General features: G+C 32.6%; 4 protein-coding genes across 4 annotated transcripts; 3 read left to right on the forward strand and 1 right to left on the reverse strand.

Annotated features, from left to right (window-relative positions):
* The first annotated feature begins 352 nt into the window (after positions 1-352).
* Positions 353-1,623, forward strand: LOC105113472 (chlorophyll a-b binding protein CP24 10A, chloroplastic-like). Its single transcript, XM_011009653.1, has 2 exons — positions 353-740; positions 880-1,623. Exons 1-2 carry the CDS (start codon positions 517-519, stop codon positions 1,427-1,429), a joined length of 774 nt encoding a protein of 257 aa, XP_011007955.1. The 5' UTR covers positions 353-516; the 3' UTR covers positions 1,430-1,623.
* A 119-nt stretch (positions 1,624-1,742) lies between these two features.
* On the reverse strand, positions 1,743-5,360 carry LOC105113471 (uncharacterized). The gene is made up of 4 exons (XM_011009652.1): positions 5,012-5,360; positions 4,859-4,919; positions 4,601-4,745; positions 1,743-2,346 (listed from the first exon to the last, which is right to left on the reverse strand). Exons 1-4 carry the CDS (start codon positions 5,265-5,267, stop codon positions 2,095-2,097), a joined length of 714 nt encoding a protein of 237 aa, XP_011007954.1. The 5' UTR covers positions 5,268-5,360; the 3' UTR covers positions 1,743-2,094.
* A 2,668-nt stretch (positions 5,361-8,028) lies between these two features.
* Positions 8,029-13,876, forward strand: LOC105113473 (uncharacterized). Its single transcript, XM_011009655.1, has 2 exons — positions 8,029-9,375; positions 13,469-13,876. Exon 1 carries the CDS (start codon positions 8,130-8,132, stop codon positions 9,339-9,341), a length of 1,212 nt encoding a protein of 403 aa, XP_011007957.1. The 5' UTR covers positions 8,029-8,129; the 3' UTR covers positions 9,342-9,375; positions 13,469-13,876.
* Positions 13,877-18,239: 4,363 nt separating this feature from the next.
* Positions 18,240-20,712, forward strand: LOC105113481 (probable inactive receptor kinase At2g26730). The gene is made up of 2 exons (XM_011009683.1): positions 18,240-19,578; positions 19,799-20,712. The coding sequence occupies exons 1-2, from the start codon at positions 18,240-18,242 to the stop codon at positions 20,431-20,433; spliced, it is 1,974 nt and encodes a 657-aa protein (XP_011007985.1). The 3' UTR covers positions 20,434-20,712.
* Positions 20,713-25,294: the final 4,582 nt, after the last annotated feature.

Consider the following 25,294-nt stretch of genomic DNA (forward strand, 5'->3'; position numbering starts at 1 on the left):
TATTTTCGTAATTTAGCATTAAGTTGTAATTTATTTATTTTTTCCTTTTCGCATGCATGCTTATGTTGCGGTTCATCATGCTCACCATTCTATTGAATCCAGCAGGTTCTGTTACCCTTACTTACAATTAAAGACTTTACTGAGGCTTGCTATATATATATATAGCAAATTTTAAAATACCACATATCCGATCCTTTACCATGAATTATCGCACGCTGTGTGGTCTCTGAAGTGCACTTTAGAATAGAAACAAAAGCTCCAACAGAAGCTCATGTTCCCATTGGTCCGAAATCTATCCAAGAAATTGCTCAGATTTCATTATCTTACATGGCTCCATAGAAATCCCTTCTTTAGATCCTCCTTCCCTCGCCCTCATCGTTCAAGAGAGCATTAAAGCCACCAGCACCGACAAGTATCTACCATTTGGAAAGAAAATAACAACCTCAGGGCACCACAAGTTCTTGTACAGAAACCAGCTTCTTGGTTAAGAGAAAGAAAAGAGAGAGAGAGAGAGAGATGGCTGCTGCCTCTGGTGCTGTCCTAAATGGATTGGGATCTTCGTTCTTGTGTGGAGGGAAGAGGAGTCGAGCCTTGTCGGGAATTGGAGCAACTAGGATTGGAAGTTGCTCATATGGTGCGAGGAAGTTGACGATAGTAGCCGCTGCTCAACCAAAGAAGTCTTGGATCCCTGCTGTTAAAGGTGGTGGCAGCTTCGTTGACCCCGAGTGGCTCGACGGCTCGTAAGTCTGATCTCTGCTAGATGTAGTTGGAAGTGTTTTTTTCCCTTAAAATGCTACATGTCACTGCCACTTATATTTCTGGAATTTATAATGGTAGCAAGGGCTGAAGTATGCTAGTCTCCACACATTTGATATGCAGGCTCCCCGGGGACTACGGTTTCGATCCTCTAGGCCTAGGCAAGGACCCGGCATTCCTCAAATGGTACAGGGAAGCTGAACTCATTCACGGTAGGTGGGCTATGGCTGCCGTGCTGGGTATCTTTGTTGGCCAAGCTTGGAGCGGCATCCCCTGGTTCGAGGCTGGTGCTGACCCTGGTGCCATTGCACCCTTCTCCTTCGGTTCGCTCCTCGGCACCCAGCTCATTCTCATGGGTTGGGTGGAGAGCAAGCGGTGGGTGGATTTCTTCAACCCCGAGTCCCAATCCGTGGAATGGGCAACACCGTGGTCTAAAACTGCAGAGAACTTCGCCAACGCCACTGGCGACCAGGGTTACCCGGGCGGCAAGTTTTTTGACCCCCTGGGCTTTGCAGGGACTCTCAAGAATGGAGTGTACATTCCTGATGAGGAGAAGCTCGAGAGACTTAAACTTGCTGAGATTAAGCATGCTAGGCTTGCCATGCTTGCTATGTTGATCTTCTACTTTGAGGCTGGTCAAGGCAAGACTCCTCTTGGTGCTCTAGGACTGTAAAACCTTTACATGATGGCCATCTCTGTCATCAATGTAGATATAAATCTATTTTTTTCGTGGATAAACATTCGCCAACTCCAATTCTCTGTTATTGAGCTATATGATAGTAACGAGTTTTATCCATGATTAGCTTGAATTGGATTTGGTATTTGTGATTTTAGAATATAGGGTTATTGTACTTCACCCTTTTTTTCTTTTTGTTTATCAACTATGGTGCCATGCTCATTTTGGTTCAAGGCAAACCACGAACTTGGGAAGCTTGGGTTCTTAAAAGCATAGATGAGGCAAATAACCTTGTGCCAGATACATCCTCTGATAAATTTCTATCCACAGTAGACCTTTATAAGAAATCAATTGAATGGTTTTCCTGCCATACACAACTCACAGAAGTATGAAGCTGGTAATAAGATTTTGAACAGGAAACTTTCACTCATTCTAGGTTTCCCACAGAAAATAGCTTTAGCACTTTTCGAGTGCCCAAACAACCGAAGAAAGCAAGGAGATCACATGCATGTAATTGGCATGGATAGACTGAGAAGAAAAACCGTACTCTTAGCACCAAGAAAAGCAACTCGGGATTGAAATCATAGAAAGGATTGTTGAGTTTTCAAGGAAAAAAGAAACCATGAAGAATCTACTGAATGGTAGAAAATAGCAAGCATGGATTATTCACCACCAGTAGCCATCAAAAACTCGCCCTCGCAAACTACCTCACCTCCAACATAAGCTTTCCCCTCCATCTTTGCTATTCCAAAGCGTTTTTGCAGCTTGATTAGTGTCATTCTCATAACCAAGGTGTCACCTGCAATCACTGGTTTCCGGAATCTCACTTTGTCAATTCCAGCAAAGAAGAAATTCTCACGAGAGCCTCCAACTTCTGGTTGCAGCATGACTAAACCACCAACTTGTGCCAATGCCTGGACAAAAAACCATCAACTCATATCATTAATTATGTGACTTTCTGCAGGATTCCGAACTCTGAAGTATATCAGTATGGCCATTAGGCAAATAAGGTTTGACTTCATTGAATGCAACAGGATATACAAACGCAATTTCCAACCCAAGGCAACAAAGTAGACCACAGATTTGAAAATGCTAGGCAAATTATTTTCAAATGTGAGGCCACTACATGATGATGTACGAGTATCATCATGTCCACTGGCGAAGATATCAGAAAGTTCATCATGAATCTTAAAATGACATATATGGAAAAGAGATACAACCATATGCTATAAGTTGAAGATGATGCTTCAGTTATGACCTTTTAACTTCCTCAACCTTCTGATGATGTTTATTTATAACATTTAACCTCCTCAAACTTGACCATTACAGAAAACACATTGCAGAAGACAAATCACTCGGGGAAAAAAATAGTATCAATATGCATGAAAAGTATCATCAGACTCAGAAATTGCAGACTGTCATATATGGTTGCGCAATGGGTGGAATGGAATGCCTTCTCACTTCCAACCATTTCATTTTATAGGAGTAATACTGTTGATGAATGTTTGAGTCCATGACACCTCCACTGTAGAATCTGATTTGTTGAGAGAATGGTAAGCATGCATGAATGAAATCCAAAACCACAGCATCAAGTTCCTGAGGTAAATGGATTCGTGGAAATAAACAAACAAAATAAGAAATGAAAAAAGGCCAGTGTTGATTCTAATCGATGACGAGGTCATGGTCCCTTGAGTGGAGAATAGTAATTCATGAAATACAACCAATTAGTATCAACATCAGGATATGTGCTACGCAGGGCACACCCAACGACTGACACTCAAACAAACACAGAGCCCAAAAAAATGAGGTCAAACCACCCCCTGCCAAAGCCATAAAACTTTGTCAGCCTTTCTGAAAAAAGATCCAATAAAACCCTCCAGAAGAGCGAAATGATGATGAAAACAGGTCAGAGTTTTGCCTCCTGACTCATGTCAGTCATTAAGTGGATCAGGTTTGGTTGGGGGTATTAGTCTAGGTCAGGACAGGTTTGGGCCCTAGATATGTTTTTATCTTTAATATTCTCTGATGTATAACGAACTATGCTTCCTGGGAGGTGACTATAACATGGTCAAAATTATCATTTGATGTTGAAAACTCTTTTAAGTTGCTCCTCAAAGTAATAAATGATGAGGAAAGCAAAACAGGCTCCCTCCCTCTCTTCCTCTCATGTGGGTAAAGCAACCAAACTCAACTTTTGTTCTACTACCACCAATTGCCATGATGATAAATCCTTAATGTTATCCTGCCTTAAGAAGATGATGATGGTGGTGATCATAAGATCATCATGCTCTGGCACTTTTGAGTTTGTTTTCTAGACCAGGTAACCTATGAATATAACAAAAACATCTTAAACTATAAGCTTTTCTAACAAAGGGAGAATGCACAACACGTGCACACGCAAAAGCAGAAACTATTAGAAAATCTTAAGAAGTTTGTTCTCTTCTTCTACAAAGATTTGGGGGCTTCCTTCAAAAATAATTAAGATATTTTGTTATCCCATGCAGCTTTAGTTTAAAAAAAGAAAACTTCAACACGCGAGGGAAAACAAAATGCTGAGCAAGAGACCATTTCATGCATTTTCATCAAACAAGGCATTATAAATGCATTATAAACATGAACCATTGAGCTCATTTAGTAAAGAAAGATGATCCAAAATAACGAACTCAAACAACTAAAGTAGAAGAAGATACTCCAGAACTTTATGAAGGAAAATCAAATTAAGAAAATAAAGGCTCCTTAAGAATCAATCTTCTTGATCGAGGTGCGTAGTTCAGCATCCACGGTAGCAAGCAATTATCAGCTTCAATTATAGATGTAGAACTTAAATGCAACTAAACTACACGGGGGATACTTAATGTGCACCGATCTCAGCAAGCACCGAAGACTAAAAGTGACCCTACATGTTAAATTATTCTCTATTAAGTCAAGTAAATCTCTAAATTCTTCCACATTTATATCTACTTTCCGTTTGGGCATCTAAAGGGAGAATCGATATTTAAGAAGGCCTGATTCACATGTGCGCATCCTTCAAATACATTTGATTAATTTCTTGGCACTCAGAGAGCCAATGCATACATTCAGCAGTTTGCATGATCATTACCAAGATTTCACATCCAAAAACCCACTAGAAAAACTCACTTACGAGCGCATACACAGTCAAAACATTACCTCAACCATAAGAACACCAGGCATAATGGGCCTCTCTGGAAAATGACCAGGGAAGAAATTGTCATTTATCGTCACATTCTTGATGGCAACAGCTGAAACTCCAGGATTGTACTCAATTACTCTATCCACCAACAGAAATGGGAACCTAAAAAGCCATCCCATCCAACACAACACCTCAGTTAGGCAAAGAAACAAAGCCCAAAATTGGAAGCGGCAAAACACAAAAAATCTTGTTTATTCCAGGTAAAAAAGACCAACCTGTGAGGTAGAATCTCACGAATCTGGTTGATGTCCATCACAGTGGGATACGCAGGATACTCTGCAAAATTATATTTCAAAGATACAGCAATCAGTAGAGTCAGACATAGAGAGAGGGCGAGGGCGTGTAACTGGGAAGGGAAAATTGCATACTGAGTTCAATGGGAATCTGCTCTTCTTTTGGATCATTAGCAGCAGCAGCACCAAGAGAGCAAAAGGTAACGAGAGAGCTGGAATTGGTTCTGTCCTTCAGCTTGAAATGGGCTGAGAGCAGCGGATTCTGAGATCTAGGATTAGAGACTGAAACCCGAGATGGAAGCAAGAAATTGTTATTAGTAGAGGGTAAAACTCCATGAGCGAGAGATGTTGAAGAAGAAAGAAGTGAGTTGGCGAACGCCGAGGTTGCCATGGTTGAGGATTGGGGAGCTTAGTTAGAAGTGTTATTGCTATATAAGTTCCAAGTGTTGTCTTTAGGGTGAGGGCGACGGTAACGAGGTGTGTTTGGACGGATATTACAATGCTGCTGCTTTGAAAAGAAAAATACGGGTTTTCAGCCAGCTTATGCTAAAATGTATTTTAATTCCTTAAAATTTTAAAATTAATAAGTATGTAATTCTTCAAAAATTTTAAAGTTTTTAGTTTTTAAATTATTAATTTTAAAAAAATAAATTTAATTAAAAACCTCTCATAGCTGAATTTATATTTATAGATGGAGAATATTTTTGTTGTTGTTAAAGAACATTTAAAGTATTGTTTTACTTGAAATAATTGGGTCATCATGAAATCTAGTTTATTTTTAATCTAAATTAGTTTGAATTAAACAAAAAAAAATAATTAATTTAATTAAAAACTTGAGTTGACTCAATGGTTTATTTAACCTGTAAAATTCAGTTATTATTTTTATTAGATTTTTTAATAAAAATGTTTATATATGTACACGCAACATTTTAATATATTATTTTTATTAGATTTTTTAATAAAATTAGTTAAAATAATATTAATTTGATTTTAAAAAATTGAATTCATGACTGGAATAGGCTCCACTCCAAGTTATCATTGAATTGAATTTTAAAATTATAGTTAAAAGTTAAATGTTTATATATGTACAGCAACATTTTAATAAAAAAAAAAAACTCTCATTATAAATAATGAAAAAATACATATAATTTTAAAAATAATTAATAAAGAAAATTGTATTTTTTACCAGGAAAGCTATCTATACTTCGCCAATTAAGTTTACTCGATGTTGAGAGAATGCTTGAGGTTGTTTGAACACAAACTCTCTTTAATATTAAGAGCGGTTTATTTTTATATTTTAAGTGTTTTTTTTTAATAAATTCAAATCATTTATTTATTTTACTTTAAATTAATATTTTCAATAATTTTGATATACTTTTTCTTTGAATTTTTGGCTTCACACACGCCTGATGCATTGACAAAGCTGGTAAGCTCGGTAGATACAGGGTTAGATGGGAATGATGAACAACCACATTGAATGGAGAAATTGGCTAAGTAAGGTGTAGGGTTAGGCTTCCATCAGCAGGAATTGAGGTGAAAAAAAATAAATAAAGAATGGGAATGAAATAAGGAGAAATAATTCAATTTATCTCTTTCTAATCCAGTGTTTAAGCCCTAAATATTCTTTAAACCCTCGACTAAGCTAGCAATCTTGAGAAAAAGCCTTGGAGATTTCCTAGGTCTTGAGAAAGCTCCATAATCTGTTCTTTAATTAATCCCTAGGCATTCTTTAAGCCACATGCAAAATTAATAATCAAATGTCTGAGTTGGTATTTTAAAATGTGATTATGGTTATTTTTTAAAGTATTTTTTATTAAAAAATATATTGAAATAATATTTTTTAAAATTAATTTTGATATCAATTCATTAAAATAATCTAAAAATACCAAGAAATATATTAATTTAAAGTAAAAAAATAAAAAACTTTCATATTTTTTCTAAAATATTTTTGAAATGAAAAAATAAACAGGATCTAAGTAAGCATTTGAAAATGTGGTTGTGTCCGCGTTTGATTTTTTTGTATATTTTTTATTATTTTAATGTATTGATCTAAAAAATAATTTAAAAAATAAAAAAAAAATATTATTTTAATGTATTTAAATACGAAATGCACTTAAAAAAGCAACCACAACTTCACTCTCAAACATGTAAGAGCTTATTTGGAATTGTGTTTGAAATTATATCTTTAAAAATTTTAAATTTTTTTATTTTGAATTAATTTTTTATATTTTTTAATTGTTTTGATTTGCTAATGTTAAAAACATTTTTTAAAAAATATTCTAATATATTAAAAAAAAATTAAAATTTAATTGATATTATATTCCAAAAGATGTTATTATTGTTATAAACTCTAGGCACTCTTTTCAATTTAAATGAATCAAAACTAATTGTGAGTGTCCTCCTTGTTCAACCACTAACCTAAAGTAATTGTGTGCACATACCTACCTATCACCTAACCAAGATGCCGGTCTGAGTCCAAGAAATATACTCTTATTTTTCCATAAAAACTCAAACCCTAAATTATATTAGATAGTAAATTAGAGGTGGAAATTTTAATTTATTTTTTTATTTTTTTATTTTTAGATATTAAATTCTATTTAAAATTTAATTTTTAACTCTTAAGATGATTCTAAATATAAAATTTCATTAAAATTTATAAATAAAATTTAATTCAAATGGTTATAAACTATGTGAAATAATTTTTTTAATCATAACTTCAAGTTTTAAAACTAGGATTAAAAAGAATGAATTTCTTTAAATATATTAGATTAATGTGGAGCCAAATCATCTTGGCCAACCTTCTCATTCTTTTTCATTTTATTAAAAATTAATTTATTTTTATATTTTTTTAAAAATTAAATATTTTTATTTTTATTTTAAAATATTTTTTTATTTTTATAATGTCAAAAATAAATTTTAAAAATTAAAAAATATTATTTTAATATATTTCTAAACAAAAATTAATTTAAAAAATAATTATTACTATACAACAAATGAGCTTCGAGTTACTTATTTTATATCGAGGCTTATTTTTTTTTATCAAAATTTAAAATTTTTATTGTTTTGATGTTTTAATAAATAAAAAAATATTATTTTAATATATTTATAAATAAAAAAACATTTTTTAAAAACATTATTTACCCCAGTATCATGCACCCCTCGAAACGAAAACGAAATTCCTCAATATTCTCCTCTCCTGATTTTGCATTTCCTGTCCAGAGTACAGACACGCACAGACAGAGTCCACCTCCTCATGGAGTCCAACAACAAAAACAACTACTCTCCCTCCTCTTCCTCCTCCACATCCACCTCCTCCACTCCCCACCCCGCCACCGCCGCCACCGCCGTCGCCACCACCACCGACCCAGTTCAATCCTGGTGGGAATCAGTATCAAAAGCCCGTTCACGCATCCTCTCCTTATCCTCCATCCTCCCTTCACTCCCGTCGTCTTCTTCTTCTTCCTTCTCCCTTTCCTCTCTTGCTGAATCCGACCGCCCTGCCCTCTCTTTCCTCTCTTCCCCCGACGCTTACTGCCTCCTCTCCTCCTCCCTTTCCTCCCCCTCTTCCGGTTCTGGCTCCGATCCCCTTTGCCAGTGGCTCTATGACACGTACCTCTCCTCTGATCCCAACCTCCGTCTCATTGTCCTCTCTTTCCTCCCTCTTCTCTCTGGGATTTATCTTTCTCGGATCCACTCTTCTGATTCCTCCTCAGCTCCTTCACTCTCTGGGTTCGAAGCTGTTCTTCTTGCCATCTATTCCTCTGAGGTCAAATCTCGTGGAGGAAAGCCTGTTGTTGTTCAGATTCCTCATCTTTCGCACCCTTCTCTTTACCATACCCCTCGAAACAAGTTCCATAAGTCACAGCCCCAGGCGCCTTCTGTTGGGGTTTTGTCGGGGCCTCTTGAGCCCCAGATCGCTGTTAAGTCTACTAAGAGGCCTGTCATTGTTGGGGTCACTTTGGAATGTTACTTTAAGCACATTTCGCAGATGCCCACTTGGTCGAAAGTCGAATTGTGCAGGTTTGCTGGTGCGTGGGCTGGACAGGATTGTGCTTGTCAGGATAAATTTGATGAAGACGATGATGCTGGTTATTTCTTGGAGGGCAGGAATCTGATGATAAGCAGTAGTGAAAGTGAAGATAACTTGGGGATTGCTGAGACTAAGGGAGTGAGGATTCCGCTGCCTTGGGAGATTTTGCAGCCATTGTTGAGGATTTTAGGGCATTGTCTGTTGGGGCCATTTAACACGCAAGATGCCAAGGATGCTGCTTCTGTTGCTGTAAGGAGGTTGTATGCTAGAGCGTCTCATGATTTGGTTCCGCAGGCGATATTAGCTGCTAGGAGTCTAATTCAGCTTGATAAGAGAGCGCGAGAAGCTGCAAAGGCAGCTGCTGCAAATACCACTTCAAATGCTAACACCCCTGCCAAAGCTAAGAAGCATGAAATTCTCTTGGTCTCAAAGTGAAACTGGTCTGTTTTGGCTGTGATTTGCGTGGCAGGTAAATTCTAAGTTTAGATCATTGGTTTTAGTAATGCATCATAATACCTGCTTTTAGTCTGTCATGGTTATGTCAGTTTGCTCTTTGCAATGGATCTTACTGAACATGCTCGTCTACGGTATGTGGTTTCGCTTTCTTGTTATTACAATACACAAAGTAGAAAATTATGATTCCAAAACTTCTTTCTTTGTGAAGCTTCATTTTTTTTTTTTTGTTATCTTCTCATTAGAGTTTGACTCCTGCCTGTAAACTTTGCTGGAAAGACTTATACCCTTTTGAAGAATTGATATCTATCAATGAAATGTGATTCTGCTCTAATTTCTTATTTCATTGGAAAGATTGGAGATTGGTAGGTACCTAACCCAACCAATGTTACTACATGAAGTCACATTATTGCTTTATCAATGTTCTGCTAGTGTGGCTAGTGGCTTATCTTTAAGGTTAGTGTTCGAGTACTTTTTCAAGTAAAGTTGAACTTTGTTTGTTGGGATGATTTTGGGTTTCCCTCAAAGAAATCCTATTACCATTAAATTTCTGTATCCAATTATAGGTAACTTAGATATATTTAATAGTTAAATAAATGAGCTCTGGATGAGCCAATATATTTGTGCGTGTGTATATGTATGTATGTATATTCTGGTACTTAAATTGGTTGATGCTCTTAGGAGTTTCTACAAATAATCAGGGTAGTGAAAGGTTCTCATGCTCAAGTGGATATATTCTGTATGGAAAATTGGTTTCTCTATCACAAATTTCATTATTCATATGCAGTTTATTGGATCAATGTAGGAGGGAAATTTGAGATCTTAAACCTGAAAAGGAAGCTTGTATGGGGAAGTTTCTGAGAGACTGAGTTGAAATTTTGAGATAGAGCTGCTTAGACATTCATTATGATCATTGAGCATCATCCTAAGAAAGCAAGCTACTAATTGGCTTCTTACTGCAATGAAGCATTATAGCCTCACAACATTTTGGTTGAAACTTTCATTCCAAAATAAACCTCACAACCACATACAGCTCCTCTAAGTAGGTTACTTGGGGAGGCGCTTCCAATTCACGGACTGAGCAGATAGCTTCACCGAGGGTGATATTCTTTAAAAGCAAATGTCCTGCACCTAATGAGGATGCTGATAGGCCATATACATTTGCATACATGAAATGAATCCCCTGAAAAATTATAAAATATTCCATTTGGGCTTGAAACTTGATAGAATCTCTTCAATATGCTGTGGAAGCTTTATTAAAGCTAGATTTTTGAAGCCCATTAATTTCAATCTTAGTGCAAAGTGATTGCTACTATGATAAGCCCTAACATAATGGGGCAATAAAATGGGCAGGATTTATCATGCTACTTAGCTGCTTTACAAATAGGAGACAGTTAGATGCCTTTTGTTGTAATGTTTATGTATTTTTAATGGCTCAACTTTTTGTCTTCAAACTCATATTTTTAATTTTATGGATTGCTGGGAATTTTAGTAGCAGAGTCTAGTTTTTAGTTTAGTTTCTATTTAGTTGCTTTATTAAGTCCTAAATCACTAGACTTGTTTAGGTTTTTATTTAGGAATCCAATTCCCTTCAGGAGCAGGACTGTGTGTGTGTGTGTGTGTGTTTATATAGGGGCTGATAATGTGTCCCTGCATGTTCTACAATAGGGACATGTTATCAGCATGTCCCATCTCCTTCTTTCCTTATAACTCCTGGAAAAAAAAATATATAAGGGAAGAAGGAGATGGGACATGTTGATAACATATCCTTGATGTGGGGCATGGTATTATTTAATTGTTAAAATAGGAATATAGTTTAGTTTAGTTTAGTTTAGTTTCTTATTGAATTAAGAGTATTTGTTGGTGGTGTAGTTTAGGGATAAAACAACAACACATCAGCAGCCTTAAGGATAGAAACAAGAAGATAGAAGTTGGAAATGCATATAGAACTTAGGATTTAGGGGAACCTTTAGTTTCTGAAGTTTATTAGTTGAAAAGAATAATATGATGGCTGTAAATTTGTTTTACAGCTTATTTATCCTAGGTTTACTATAAAAACTTTAATCCTAACTCTAATTACACTCCTAAAGAAAACTTATAATCCTAGCTATCCATATATTACACTCCTAAAGAAAACTTATAATCCTAGCTATCCATATATTTTATAGGTCTAATGCTATAATAATAGCATTAAAGTCTAGAAGCTGCTTTTGCTGCAACACAAAAGAACTTGGAAACTAAAACCAACTCTCCTTATCAATCTTCTAAGGCTTCAGCCTTCAATCCACAAAATTAAATTTTGAAAGAGATGGTTTGTGATCCATTTCACCAAAAGTAGCAATCCTTTTTTTTTTTTTTTTTGGTGTGTGTGTGTGTGTTGATAGCTTTAAATTTTGAAAGAGAGAGTTTCAAAAGAGGAGATCTGAACATCCCATTAATTATTCAGTCCTAATAAGATAAGCAAGCTATTGAACCCTTGATTTCCTCACCTTCTTTTAACTGAAAGGGTATAGATTTGGTTGAACTCATTGATTCCGTTTCATTTGGATAAAAAAAAAAAAGGAGGGGGTAATGTTGCTGCCTATGGAAGAGGAAAGTGAATAGGAAATAACGTTTGTCGGAGAAAGTCTTGTTCAGAAATATTTAGATATATTCAGTCATACAATATTCTTACCTGTATTTTTATTATTTACTGAATTAAAAGGATTTGGGTTTGTATTATACATACTTACATGCATATATATGAGCGACCAACCTCATTAAAACAAACCATGACATGAAATAGTGAACCCAACTAGGCCTATCCCCCCTCTTACTGCATATCAGGGCAAGTTATGAACCACATACCCGCACCCATGCCAATCACCATAACTAACCACGTCCTAGACAACAACTTGGCATTTTGTTTAGGCATTTCATCATAAAGCATTAATAGTATGAGGTGTGTCTTGAACTTTTTGATCCAATCCATGTTATCATCGTGCCTGACAAATTGGAAGAATAATCTGAGTGGAAAATTTGTGAGTTCTGTCATGGTAACATTTGAACCTGACCCTATATTGTTTAGGATCAATCTTTCCTTTTCCTTTGCAAGTTATGGTTACCAATTTTTTTCGTTGCTAGAAGGTTCTCTCAGGATTGTGAGGTCTTATTCACTCTTGAGCAACGCAAATTAAACTTCTTAGTTCTGTTGAAAAAGGTGCGTTCAAGCAACTTTCTTTGACTGATTGGGGGCTTGGTGGTTTTCTTAGCCTTGAACTAATACTCAGAAGCTGACATCTTGTTCCTTCATCAAAATGCAATAAGATTTAAGCTCATGATTTTCTGACATGGGGATGAGACATTGTAAATATTTATCATTTTAGAGCTGGATTAGATGAATAAATTCAAATAGTACTTTTCTTTAACTTTAATTGAAACTTGAAACTACCTACTTTTATTGCTTAGAAAATTCAGAGATTAGATGCTTGTTGGGTTAGAGCAAAAAAAATTGACTTAAAAAACTTGGATGCCCAAAGATCATTTGAATGTTTATTTCTCAGGTCCTTGGAAAAATGTGTGAAGTCTCTAGTTGGAGCATTTCTGAGAAATAAATTAGCATAGGCTTGCTGCGTCCAATCTCCATGCCAGATTGACCTATACCCGAGCCTTATGTTTTTTGTGGAATCAGTATCCATAACATTTTGCTTGTCTTTTCCAAACTATATTCAAGACCTTGAGTAAAATTCTTGGAGATGAGCAAAATGCTGTCAGCTGCGACCCTTATTCATTCTCATTTATTCATTTATTTGAGCAAAATGCCATCAACTTTTATCCTTTTAGGTCCTTCTCATGATGACCAAGCAACTGGATACTATTGTAATTATTTTTTCACTTTTCATTGGTAAATATACTTCAACTACTTGCTGTTTCCTTTTGACTTTGTTAAGAGGCCCATCGTAAGATGGTGGCAATTTTGTTTACAAGGGATCAGAAATGAAAGAAATTTGCTGTGGAATTGATGATTTTAGTGATGCTTTTCTTCTTTAGATGTCTGCCAAATGTGTTTTATAAATCTAACCAACTTCTGTATTTTGATTTATGCTCACATGAGTTTTTGGTTCATGCAGGTTTCTTGGGTATATGTGATTGTGAGTTGAAGTTGGATTGCTCCTACAAGGGTTTTGTACCTCCTTTGAGGTGAAAATGTTGACATTTAAAACAGCAAGAGAATGGAGTCAAGCAGCTAGAGAGCTGCTTGTGTTTAGAAGTGTTCCATTTCAAGAAGATGAATATCACCGTGATCCTTGTTCTGAAAACGAGGCTGTGTCCTGTCCAACGAGTGCTGTAATTACTTTATTGAAGGCATGCATAGAGTGAGTGGGGCATGTTTTTTCGTTGTGCTTTATATAGAGTTTATGAATGTCAAGGCTTGGAACCACAGTTGCAGCATTTTCTCATGGTTTCTGAGATTTGATTTCTTTTGTTGACGATGATAAGTGTTGCACTATGTTGATTGCGCTAGGTTGCATCTGTTAGCCAGGCTGCGTGACTATTCTGTTTGTCTATATTGTTAAGGTGGGCATGTCATTCGGAAAACCCTCCCATCGTCCCCCTCTTCCTAGCCCCCATCCCCCTCCTGCTCCTCCTCCTCCTCCTCTCTGTGGGGCAGAAACTGCTAGATATACGATAGTGAGAGGGTAAAATCTATAGTGAGATTCATTTACAGAAGGGTACTCGATAGAAATCTTGTATGAGGATGAGCAAGGCTTCAAAAATTTTCATTTTCTTTGTTTTCAATTTTCATAACTTTATCAGTTTTTTTTTTTAAAAAAAGAAAATTGGCATGCATATTAGATTTATTCAGGGTTAATTGTAATTTAGTCTTCATGGTTCATCAATATAAATTAATTAAGCCATTTGGTATAAAAAATAATCAAATATCATTTTGACTAATTTTAATATTATTTAATCTAATACTTATTGTTTTAAAAATTGCTTTCTTTTCTCGCCAAACTTTCCATCCTGTCTATTTTTTGTCCCACCCTTTATAATTCTTAAAACAAAAAAAGATAAAATGAAATGAATGGGAGAAAAAGAAGTTATAATTAAATATAAAAATCCAAGGATTAAATAATATTTCTTAGAACCACGAGGATTAATTAATTGTTTGTGCTAAATTACAGGCACGAAGTTGTAATTAACTCATTTATTTGCGGATAAATTGTAATAAACCCTCGAGGTTTAGATATTGGAAAGGTTTCTATAACTTCTCTTTTTCAAGATTGAAGAACTATTAAGATTACTATTGTTTACGTGGTTCATTCTGTATTTAAAGCAAAACGTACAAGTAATATATTTAATAAAATGCAAAACATTATTTACTTTGTGTGGAATCTACCACAATTCACGATTCAAACACTGGTTAACAGAAAACAACTTGAATTTGCTTCTCTTTCTTTGGATAGTATTCTTGAATTAATTCACTTGGTATTCTTCACTTCAAAAAGTGAATATTATTTTTTATTATTTGTTGGATCTGACTTGATAAAAAAAAATTATTTTTTTAATTATGATTTGCTTGAAAAATTATTATTTAATATTATTCAATGATATTATATAAATTATAAGGAAATCACAATTTCAATTTTGTTTGTGATAATATTTCATCTGATGTTGTTGCATGTTCAAAAACCCATAGAAACTGTAGTTCTTATTAGATAAATTTCATACGTGATGAAATTGTATATAAGTTAATGAAATAATAAAAAATATTTGATATAAGTATTATTTATTTAATGATATAAGATTGATAGTTAAATCTACAATATTTAAATTTAAAACAATCAATATTAATATATATCTTTTTTAGTTATTTTATAACTTCAATTTGAAAAGCATGTTTAGCCAAACACATTAAACTATTTTTTATTCAATTTTAATTTCAACCACAGTTTTAACTAAACATATATAAATACCAAATTAATCTTAATAAAAAATATATTTTATAAAATATTTTTTTTCAAATCACAACTATAGAAAACTATCGCAATATCAAACACTGTTGCTGATGAAGCAACAATAAATTTCTTATTCAAAAGTATAAGATATTCTCAAATTAATTTCAATTTATATATGGAGTGATATTAAATTTTGACCTAAATAATTTTAATAACAACTCCCATCGGTATAATAACCACTAGACTTAGAGTTCATTACTAGACATGGATCCGAGCTATGTTTTGGGTTTGTGTTTTTTATTTTTTTTAAAATTATATTTAGAATAAATAGTATATTTTTTTTTTGTAAAACAAAATGTTTCGGTGATGTAAACATGTTTTTAAAAAATAAAAAAATTAATGATTCAAGTTATAATATAAAAAAAAAACTGGCCTTATTTTAATTAGATGATAAAAGAAAAAACAATGATATTAATCATATTTTTTTAAAAAAATATCACTATACCTTGGAAAAAAACAATGGAGCACAAAATTGGACTGGGTCAATAAACTCTAAAGAACATACTGAGAAAAAAAAATAATTATACAAAAAATTTAAAATAAAAAATAATAATTTAAAGAATAAGGGTGAAAATGAAATAAAAATAAATTAGAGAGCAAAATTTTTTTTTATTTGAGAGTTTAATTAAAAAGAAAAATAACTCAAGCAAAAAGAAAAAAATATAAAAGAATGAGAAAAAAAAACACAACATAAACCTGGATTGCAAAGTGAGATTAAAAAACAATAGGATTTTTATAAAAGGTTTAAGGAGAAAAATAAAAAATTCAAAGAATAAGAACAAAAAAAAATGCATGAAAAATTGAAATTGAAGGACTAAATCGAATATAAATAACACTTATCGAAAGGAGAAAAAAAATTTCGCTTGAAGGGCTAAATTAAAGAGAAAAATAACTAAAAAATAACAATCAAGGACTAGACTGAAAAAATAACACAAAATAAACTTGGATTGAAAGGTAAAATTAAAACAATAAAATTTTATAAAAGAATCAAGTAAAAAAGAAATAGAAACCAAAAGAATAGCATATCACAATTGGGTGTGAATGACTAAATTGAAAGGAAATAAAACTCTTATTAAAGATCTAAGGATAAAAGTAAAAAATTAAAAGAAGAAGGACCAAAGCATAAATGTTAAAAACAAAGAAAAGCAATATGAAATTTTTGTTAGAGAAGAGAAAAAAGAAGAAGCAAAAAAGAAAAAAGATCAACTGATGACAAACCAACTAATCAGTTACAACACACATTATATTAGCTGAAAGAGGATATAAAGTTGCATCTAACCATACTATGAATGAATAATCTTGACTATTAAAAGATATTACACGTACCATCCATAATACACAAGCGTTTTTAACATGATTGCACGTGTAAAGTATATGTTAATAGCTTTTTGAAATTTATTATTATTTTATTATGATAAAATATAATAATATACTTGGCAAAACCAATAAAAAACAAAAAAAAAATTAAAAATATTGTTGATTTAAAGAGCATTTTATGTACTATTATATGCCGTTGCATCTAATCACACTACGAATAAATAATCTTGATTATCAAGAGACATTATATGTATCATTTAAAGTGCATAAATGTTTTTAATATGACTATACGTGTAAAGCATATGTTAATAATTTCTTAAAATTTATTATTATTTTATTATGATAAAATACAATAATACACTTGACAAAATCAGTAAAAAACAAAAAAGAAAAAATTAAAAGACATAAATCAAGAATAATCCTGATTGAAAGCTTTGGTATGGTTGATTTAAACAGCATTTTACTAATTTAATTGTACCCTAACCATTCAAAATACAATAATGCCCCTAGACCAAAGGTTATAAATTTTAAGTATTTTTATGGTTCAAAACAAAAAAAAAAAGGAAAGAAAAAGACCCTCATATCCTTCCAAGCAAGGCAACCTATTATTTGATTGAGGGGCAAAACAATAATTTCACTGTACTGTAAAATACCCCTTCATTTTAGTATATTAGTTATTTTTCTATTTCAAATCACATGCACATGTATATATATTTTTTATTCCTTAGTACAGGATATTCTCGAACTAGATTACGCATTGGTATGGTCTACAATAAACTAAGGGAGTGTTTCTTTAACTCGTTTTTCAATTATTTTTTAATTGAAAAGTCATTAAATTAATATTTTAATATTTTTAATTATTTTGATTTGCTAATATAATTTAAAAAAAAACTATGTAATTTTATATATTTTCAATTAAAAAATATTTTTCATCCCATTATCGAGAACACATTAGCTCATTGATCTTGTCTTCCGGGTCTCACACACACACATAACTAAGAGCTCTTTGGATTTCACAACAGCACCAAAACTGTTCCTATTTCCAAAACTAAAATCCATCCAACACTGAACATGAACAAAGAAGGTGAGCCAGCAATTGACCTAGGAATCTCCTACATTTGTTTTAAAGACACATATCGTGTTTTTATCTTCAACAAGGAACCCTTGCCAGCCGAACTCATGGAATTTTTAGGTTGGGAAAATTAGAATATCCTGAGCTGCTCATCATTAGGGATTATCATCCGTCTAAATGGTTCGGTTTAGAAGATGGGTTAGTTTGGTTCGGTTTTACTATATATATTCTCGGTCCTTTCAGTTTGATTTCTCGGTTCGATTTTTGTGGGTTCTCAAATCTAAAACCAAATCGAATTAAATTGTTTTAAGATTTTTCCAACTATTTTCTGGTTTGGTTTTTCGGGTTGGTTTTTTGAACTGATTTTGAGTTGATTTTATGGATATTCCATTATTATGCTCACCCTTGCGCCATTTTACATGGTTTTACAATTGATTAAAATCCATGGAACAAATCACCTAGCTTCCACTTCGAAAAATTTGCATTGAAATCATGGGATTTTCTACATTCCTGATCAAGCGTCTGTATTGGCTTCTTTTGTTTACCTTCTTGATATTACACCTGACAGAAATTGGCACAGCAGCCCTGTTTGATCCTTCACAGTACCTCGATGCTCACAGACAAGAAAGGGATGCTCTTTATGCTCTCAAGGCCAGTTTCAACAGCTCTTTTCTGAATGATAACTGGACTGGCCCTCAATGCAATACGGACTCTTCGTCAAGATGGCATGGCATTCGGTGCTTCAATGGTCGTGTTACTGAAATTTTTCTGGAAAGTATGAGGTTGAATGTTACATTAATGGATATCGACGCGTTCGTCTTCCTCACAGAGCTGACGGTCCTGAGCCTGAAGAACAATTCAATATCAGGGAACATGGTGAATTTCTCTTCCAACAACAAGATGAAGCAACTTGATTTGTCAGGAAACAGGTTGTATGGTTCAATCCCAAAGTCACTACTGAGTCTTAAATTGTTGGAGTCTTTGCTTCTTCAGGATAACTATTTGACAGGGCCAATCCCAGAATTCAATCAATCCAGCTTGAGAGTCTTTAATGTCTCCAACAATGATCTCGATGGCTCGATCCCAAAAACTCACGGTCTGCAAGCTTTTGGCCCTGATTCATATTCTAGTAACCCTCAACTGTGTGGTCCGCCTACGCTCAACATCTGCAAAAATTTCTTTGCAACAATAGATGTAGCAGATGATCAGAACAAAGAAAGTTCTCCCGCTGAACCCCCAAGAAAGTCATCTATACCCAACTCTGCAAAGATATCTGTAGTTTTCATCGCTGTTGGCTTCGTCGTGGCGATTTTTCTCTTCTTTCTTCACTTCAAGAAGGCTAGGAAGCTTAAGAAAAAGGGCAGGAAAGTTGAGGAAAGAGGAGAAGAAGAAGAACAGCAACCACAGCAACAAGATGCTACTTTGATTGATGATGGTTTGGAGGGTGAGGAAAAACCTGTAAGGAGTATAGAGGAGGAAAAGGGAAAGGCTGTCGATATCGAAGAAGAAAAAAGGAGGCTTATTTTCGTAGAGGAAGAAGCAAAAAGTTTCACACTGAATGATCTTTTAAAAGCTTCTGCTGAGGGTTTAGGCAAGGGGAACTTTGGAGATTGTTATAAAGCTGTGATGGATGGCAAGGAAGCTGTTGTTGTAAAACGAATAACGGATTTGAAGCCATTAAGTGGTAAAGAATTCACAAGGCAATTGCACATAATTGCTCATCAGAAGCACCCCAATTTGCTACCACTTCTAGCTTACCACAACTCCAAGGATGAGAAGTTGCTGGTGTACAAATATGCACAGAAAGGAACCCTCTTCAATCGCATTCATGGTATTCACTTCATTGTAATCTTTCCCTTCTATTTCTTTTTCACTACAGAATCTTATCCTGAAATTCTGCTTAATTCTCTATTTTTTTCTCCAGTTTTTGAAAATTAGTTTTGTTTTTTAGGTTTTCTCAACCCTAGTTTTTCTTTCCATGAACTCGAGAATATATTTTCTTCAACTTGATCAATACTGAAGTTCTGACATAACAATAAGAAACAACGCAGGAAACAGGGGGAGGGACAGGATTCCATTTAGGTGCAGCTCGAGAATTTCAGTAGCTCTAGGCATTGCACGAGCCCTGGAATATCTTCACCTCAACACCATCTCACAAAGCGTTGTCCCTCATGGCAACCTAAGATCAACGAATGTTCTTCTTGATTTGAACGAAAAGGTTCTGGTATCAGATTATGGTCTCAGTTCAATAATAGCTCAACCCATTGCAGCTCAGCGTCTTGTTTCGTACAAATCACCTGAATATAAGACTACCAAGAGGGTTTCTAAGAAATCTGATGTTTGGAGTTATGGTAGCCTTCTGTTAGAACTCTTGACTGCAAGGATATCAGTGTGCTCAGCTCCCCCAGGAACCGAAGGGATGGAGCTTTGCAGTTGGGTGAAAAAGGCAGTTAGGGAAGAATGGACAGCTGAGATATTTGATATTGAGATTGCTACGCAGAGAAGTGCAAGTTCTGGGATGCTAGAACTACTGCAGATTGCTATCCGCTGCTGCGAGAAGTCCCCCGAGAACCGACCTGAAATGACTGAGGTTGTTCGAGAGGTGGAGAGCATCAAAGCTCGTGTTGAATCAGAAGATGAAGAAGACTTGTCCATGGATCGATCGTTAACAGATGAATCTCTTTAACAAATGCCAGCCTTAATTAGTGATTACTCTAAATTGTCAGCTTCAAAAAACCACAATATCAGATCAGATTAAAAATAAAATATACAAATGTAGAAGAACGATCGTTACGCTTGACATTTCTCTCTGTATTATGATATTGACCCAAATCCACTATATAGCTCGGTGCTCAAGAGGTATTGTTCCACGTTCGAGCTCGTTCGTAGTTTCATGGTGAATTTTGCCTCGAAAAGATTCATTTGAGAAGTTAAGGCAATCAAGAGTGTCTTTGCCTATTAGTCATTTAAAATTTGGCTTGCTAACAGCAGTTTCAGAGAGTGAACTGCTTGCCTTCAAAGGAAAATAATCCAGTAACTACCAATTTTCAACAATAAAACCGTTCTGATTTTGGCAAAAAAAAAAAAAAAAAAACCTAATCTATCTTATTTGAAAAGACGCATCAAGTTTCACAAACAAATTGACCAATGAGAAAGCTATTATCTATGCTTTAATAAAATTCGTTGCATAAATATGACCTATCATACCAAATTAATTTTTAATTAATTACTGATGAAGTTAATCAAGAGTGTAATCTGCTGGAACCAATAATTTAATCAAGAGTGTAATCTGCTGGAACCAATAATTTCTTAGGTTTTCCTTTTTAACCTTTCAATATAATAAATCATTTTTTTTAATAATACTATAAGGATAGATTTTGTATATAATTTACAAATTTCGAATGAACAAGTCATATTTTCTTGTTGATAAGTTTATAGATAATATTGACAGGCAAAAACCTAATAAGATAGCTTCAAAGGGTAACATGCACAAATGAATTGATGAAAATCATATGTTATTCAGAAATTCACCCTATAAAAAGAATCAAACGTTCAAGGTCGTTCTCAAGATCAAAATCCTATTTAAAAACCTACTTTCAAATCCTTTTGTGATTATATTTTTAGATTCATCTTATACTGCTTCTATTTTGAAAATTCTATTTTTTCTAATTCTATTTTCTCTTTATTTTGACGTTAATTATGCATTTATAGTTATTTTATTTTTGATTTAGCTAGTGGTTTACTTGGGTTGAGTATTTGAACTATTTTTTTGAGATTTTAGAATCAGTTATTATTTATCAATAAAATTTGAATTTAGAGTTTCCCTGCAAATTTGCTATCTTTATTATTTTAAGGGGTTTTTAAAGTTAAAAAAATCCTAGTTGTTACCATATGTTTTGTTGGGTGGTATTAAAACATATTAATGTAATTAATGGACATAATTAATAATAACCATCTTAGTAACATTCTTGTTCAAAGGTAAAGGTTATCTAGGGTGATGTAAGGACTTATGAAACATTTGAAAAAAGATTTGGAATTATAGGTAATATGAATAGATAAGATATTTAATGACATGATTGACAATTTTGAGCAATTGCTAATAGGTGATAAAACAAAAATTATGATTGTAAGAGGAGTGTGTCTAAAAAAGTATTTTGTGGCAGACTTAATGCTCCATCCATTCTCCTACATCAATAAAAAGGAGGATAAACAAGATTATATATGCTTTGTCAATTATAATAATAATAGGTATGGAAAACACTATCCAAATACTGATGAATTTCTCTTTTAGGTTGACATTCATATTTTTAAAAGGGATCTTGATATTTAAGAATTCCTTGATTAGATCAATGATTGTGATAGGATTACATGAATATCTTAGAGGAGAGGATTGTGAAATTGATGGCAATTAGATTAAAGGGAAGATCATCTTCTTGATGGAAGCACTAAGTGGAGATAGGAGAGAGGGAATGTAGAATATTTGTTAGTCATGAAATTAATTTTTACCCCTTGATAGTAATATCCAATCATGCATTATTAAAAGTACTCTTAAGGTTATAAAATAATCCACATGAATATTATTAAATTTTAGAGATTCATTAAATACAATTAGTTGCAAAAAACAGAACAAAAAATAAGTACCATGATTTTAAAGGGATTAAAGCTAACTATTAGGAATAAGATAAGGATGCAGGTGATCTTTATCCTATATGAGATGTGAAATAGAACACTCAAAGCATAATTGCTCTTCAAAATGAGGGTTAACAATAATAAGTTTTATTTATTAATAAAATTCAAACTTTGAATTTCCATGTAACTTTGTTATCTTTATTTTTTTTTAGAGTTTTTTTAGAATTGACAAATCCTAGTTCTCATTGTATACCATTAAAAGCTGGCCTAATTGATATATAGAGTCAATGATAAATATCTTGAATGCCATTTAGAATGTTATAAAGGTCTAAAAGTCAACGTAAAAAGATATAGAATAAAAATTCAAACGAATAGAAATGATAATTGATGACATGATTGACTATTTTGAGCAATTTTTAATAGATGATGAAAAGATAAATCATGATAATGAGATGAACATGAAAAAAGAAGAAGAAAATATACCTCATACTAGATCTAATACCCGATTTATTCTCGGACACTAATGAAAATGAGGATACAGAGGATCTTAAAGGCTTTGTCAACTATGATAGGAATATGTATGACAAGTTCTATCCATACACTAATGAGTTTTGTTTATAGGTTGGTATCCTTAGTTTCAAAAGATATCTTGATATTGAAATTTTTTATGATTGAAACGCTGAGTATGATAAACTTAAGGATTACATCAACATCTCGGAGAAGAGGATGATTAAACTGGTAACAATATAAATTAAGGGAAGGAGTGTCTTCGTAGTGGAAGCACTTAGTAAAGTTAAGAGAAATGAGATATTAAACATCTGTTAGATCCTAGTTTCAAATAAGAAATATATTGCATGATCAATTTTTACCGTTGACTACCAACAATATTTATTTATAGAGTATCAAGTAGGGCTAAATGGTCATAAAAATAGTCTATGAGTATATTGCTAAGTTTTAGAGGTTAACTTATAATAATCAATTGCAAAAAATAAAAAAGATGCAACATACTGTGATGTAATAAACATTAATACTTGTAATTTGATTTTTAAGGGGCATTGACTATTCGATATAGATGCTAAACACTTAGTCAATGATAACTTTTATAAATTCCATAAAAATAAGTTTAATTATATATTGGTTCCTATAAAATAAAAGGTTCAGCCTAAAACTTATGAAGTAGAGGGAAAGAATTTCATCATCATTACTAGTTTTAGTCGATAAAGAAAACACATAAAACTAAATAGACATCTATACTAATAGTGAAGATATTGGTGGTTGATAAAGAAAACGAACATAATTTAAACATATTATAAGCTATGAAACCATTACTTACAAAGTTCGATGAGATTATACCAATTGAGTTGCTTGATGGGTTGCCATCAATAAGAGATATTAAACATCAAATTGACTTGATATCAAGAGTTAGCTTACCAAATCCATCATATTACAAAATGAGTTAAAAAAAATGTGAGATTCTTTAGGAGAAAGTGAAGAATTTATTAAGAAAGAAATAAATTTATAAGAGTTTAAATCCTTGTTTTGTACCTACCTTGTTAACTTTGAAGAAGGATTGAAGATAATGTATATGCATTGATATCCATGTCATCAATAAAATTATAACATGATACCTATTTTATATCCTATATTGGATAACATATTGAACTAGTTAAATGGTGCAACATTATTTTTAAAATTGATTTATGTGATGGATACCATAAAATATAAATCTTACTAGAAGATGAGCAAAAAGTAACTTTTTATATGAATGATGGGTTGTAAGAATGGATGATTATATTGTTTGGCCTTCTAAATGCCTTAAACACCTTTGCAAAGATAATTAATAAGGTTTTTCATCTTTTTATAATATATTTTTATTATGTATTTTAATGATACCTTGATTTATTGTCATATAAAGCAAGAATATATGAAACATGTAAAGGAGATGTTAATAGTTTTATAAGACATGTTATATATAAATTTAAAGAAATGAGATTTTCTAATCGATAAGTTATTATTTATAGGCTTTATAATTTGTATAAAAGTTATTCACGTGAGAGAAGGTGAAAACAAAAACAATAAAAAAGTGACTAACTCAAAAAGATATTAGTGAGCTATATAGTTTCCATAACCTCGCTATCTTTTACAAGCATTTAATTCCCAACTTCAACTTCATTCATATTGTTGCTCTAATTATATAGTGCTTGAAGAAAGGAAAGTCTAACAAGAGTGAAAAAGCTAAGAAGAATTTTGACTTGATAAAAAAGAAGTTGTATATTATTTAAGTGTAAGATTTTATAATCTAATTTTTAATCAATTTAATATTTAAAAATAAAATTAAAAAAATAGTAAAAAAACTCGAGTCGGCTGAATTAATATATCAAATTTACAACTCAAACCATGAAACTAGAATAATTTTATAGAAAAAAAAGTAAAAAAATTATAAAATACAATCCCCAATAAATATAATGTGAAGGAAATAATTGAAATTGAAAATCAATTAAAAAGAGATTAAAAAAAAAATTCTAGTTAACTGAGGTTAAGAGAATAATATTATAGAAAATATATCTAAATAAATTATAAAATTTAATTTATTAACCCAATATTAAAAAATAAAATTAAAAGAAACTCGAGTCGACTAATTAAATTCATGATTTAAATTATAAAACTAAAATAGTTTTACAAAAAGTAAGTTAATAAAAATTATAATACTTAATTTTAATAAATCTAATATTAAAATATTAAAATAAAATTTAATAATATATATATATATATATATATATAAAAGGTCAACAATATTTTATGAAAAAATGTATATTAAAATTCCTATTAAGTGACTAGAATAATTTTTTATTAAATAAATAATATTTTACGATGAGAAGTACATCAAAATTCTCGATGATTAAGTAAATAATATATAT

The sequence above is a fragment of the Populus euphratica genome, unplaced genomic scaffold (assembly GCF_000495115.2).
Source record: "Populus euphratica unplaced genomic scaffold, PopEup_1.0 scaffold425.1, whole genome shotgun sequence".
Taxonomy (NCBI): Eukaryota; Viridiplantae; Streptophyta; class Magnoliopsida; order Malpighiales; family Salicaceae; genus Populus; species Populus euphratica.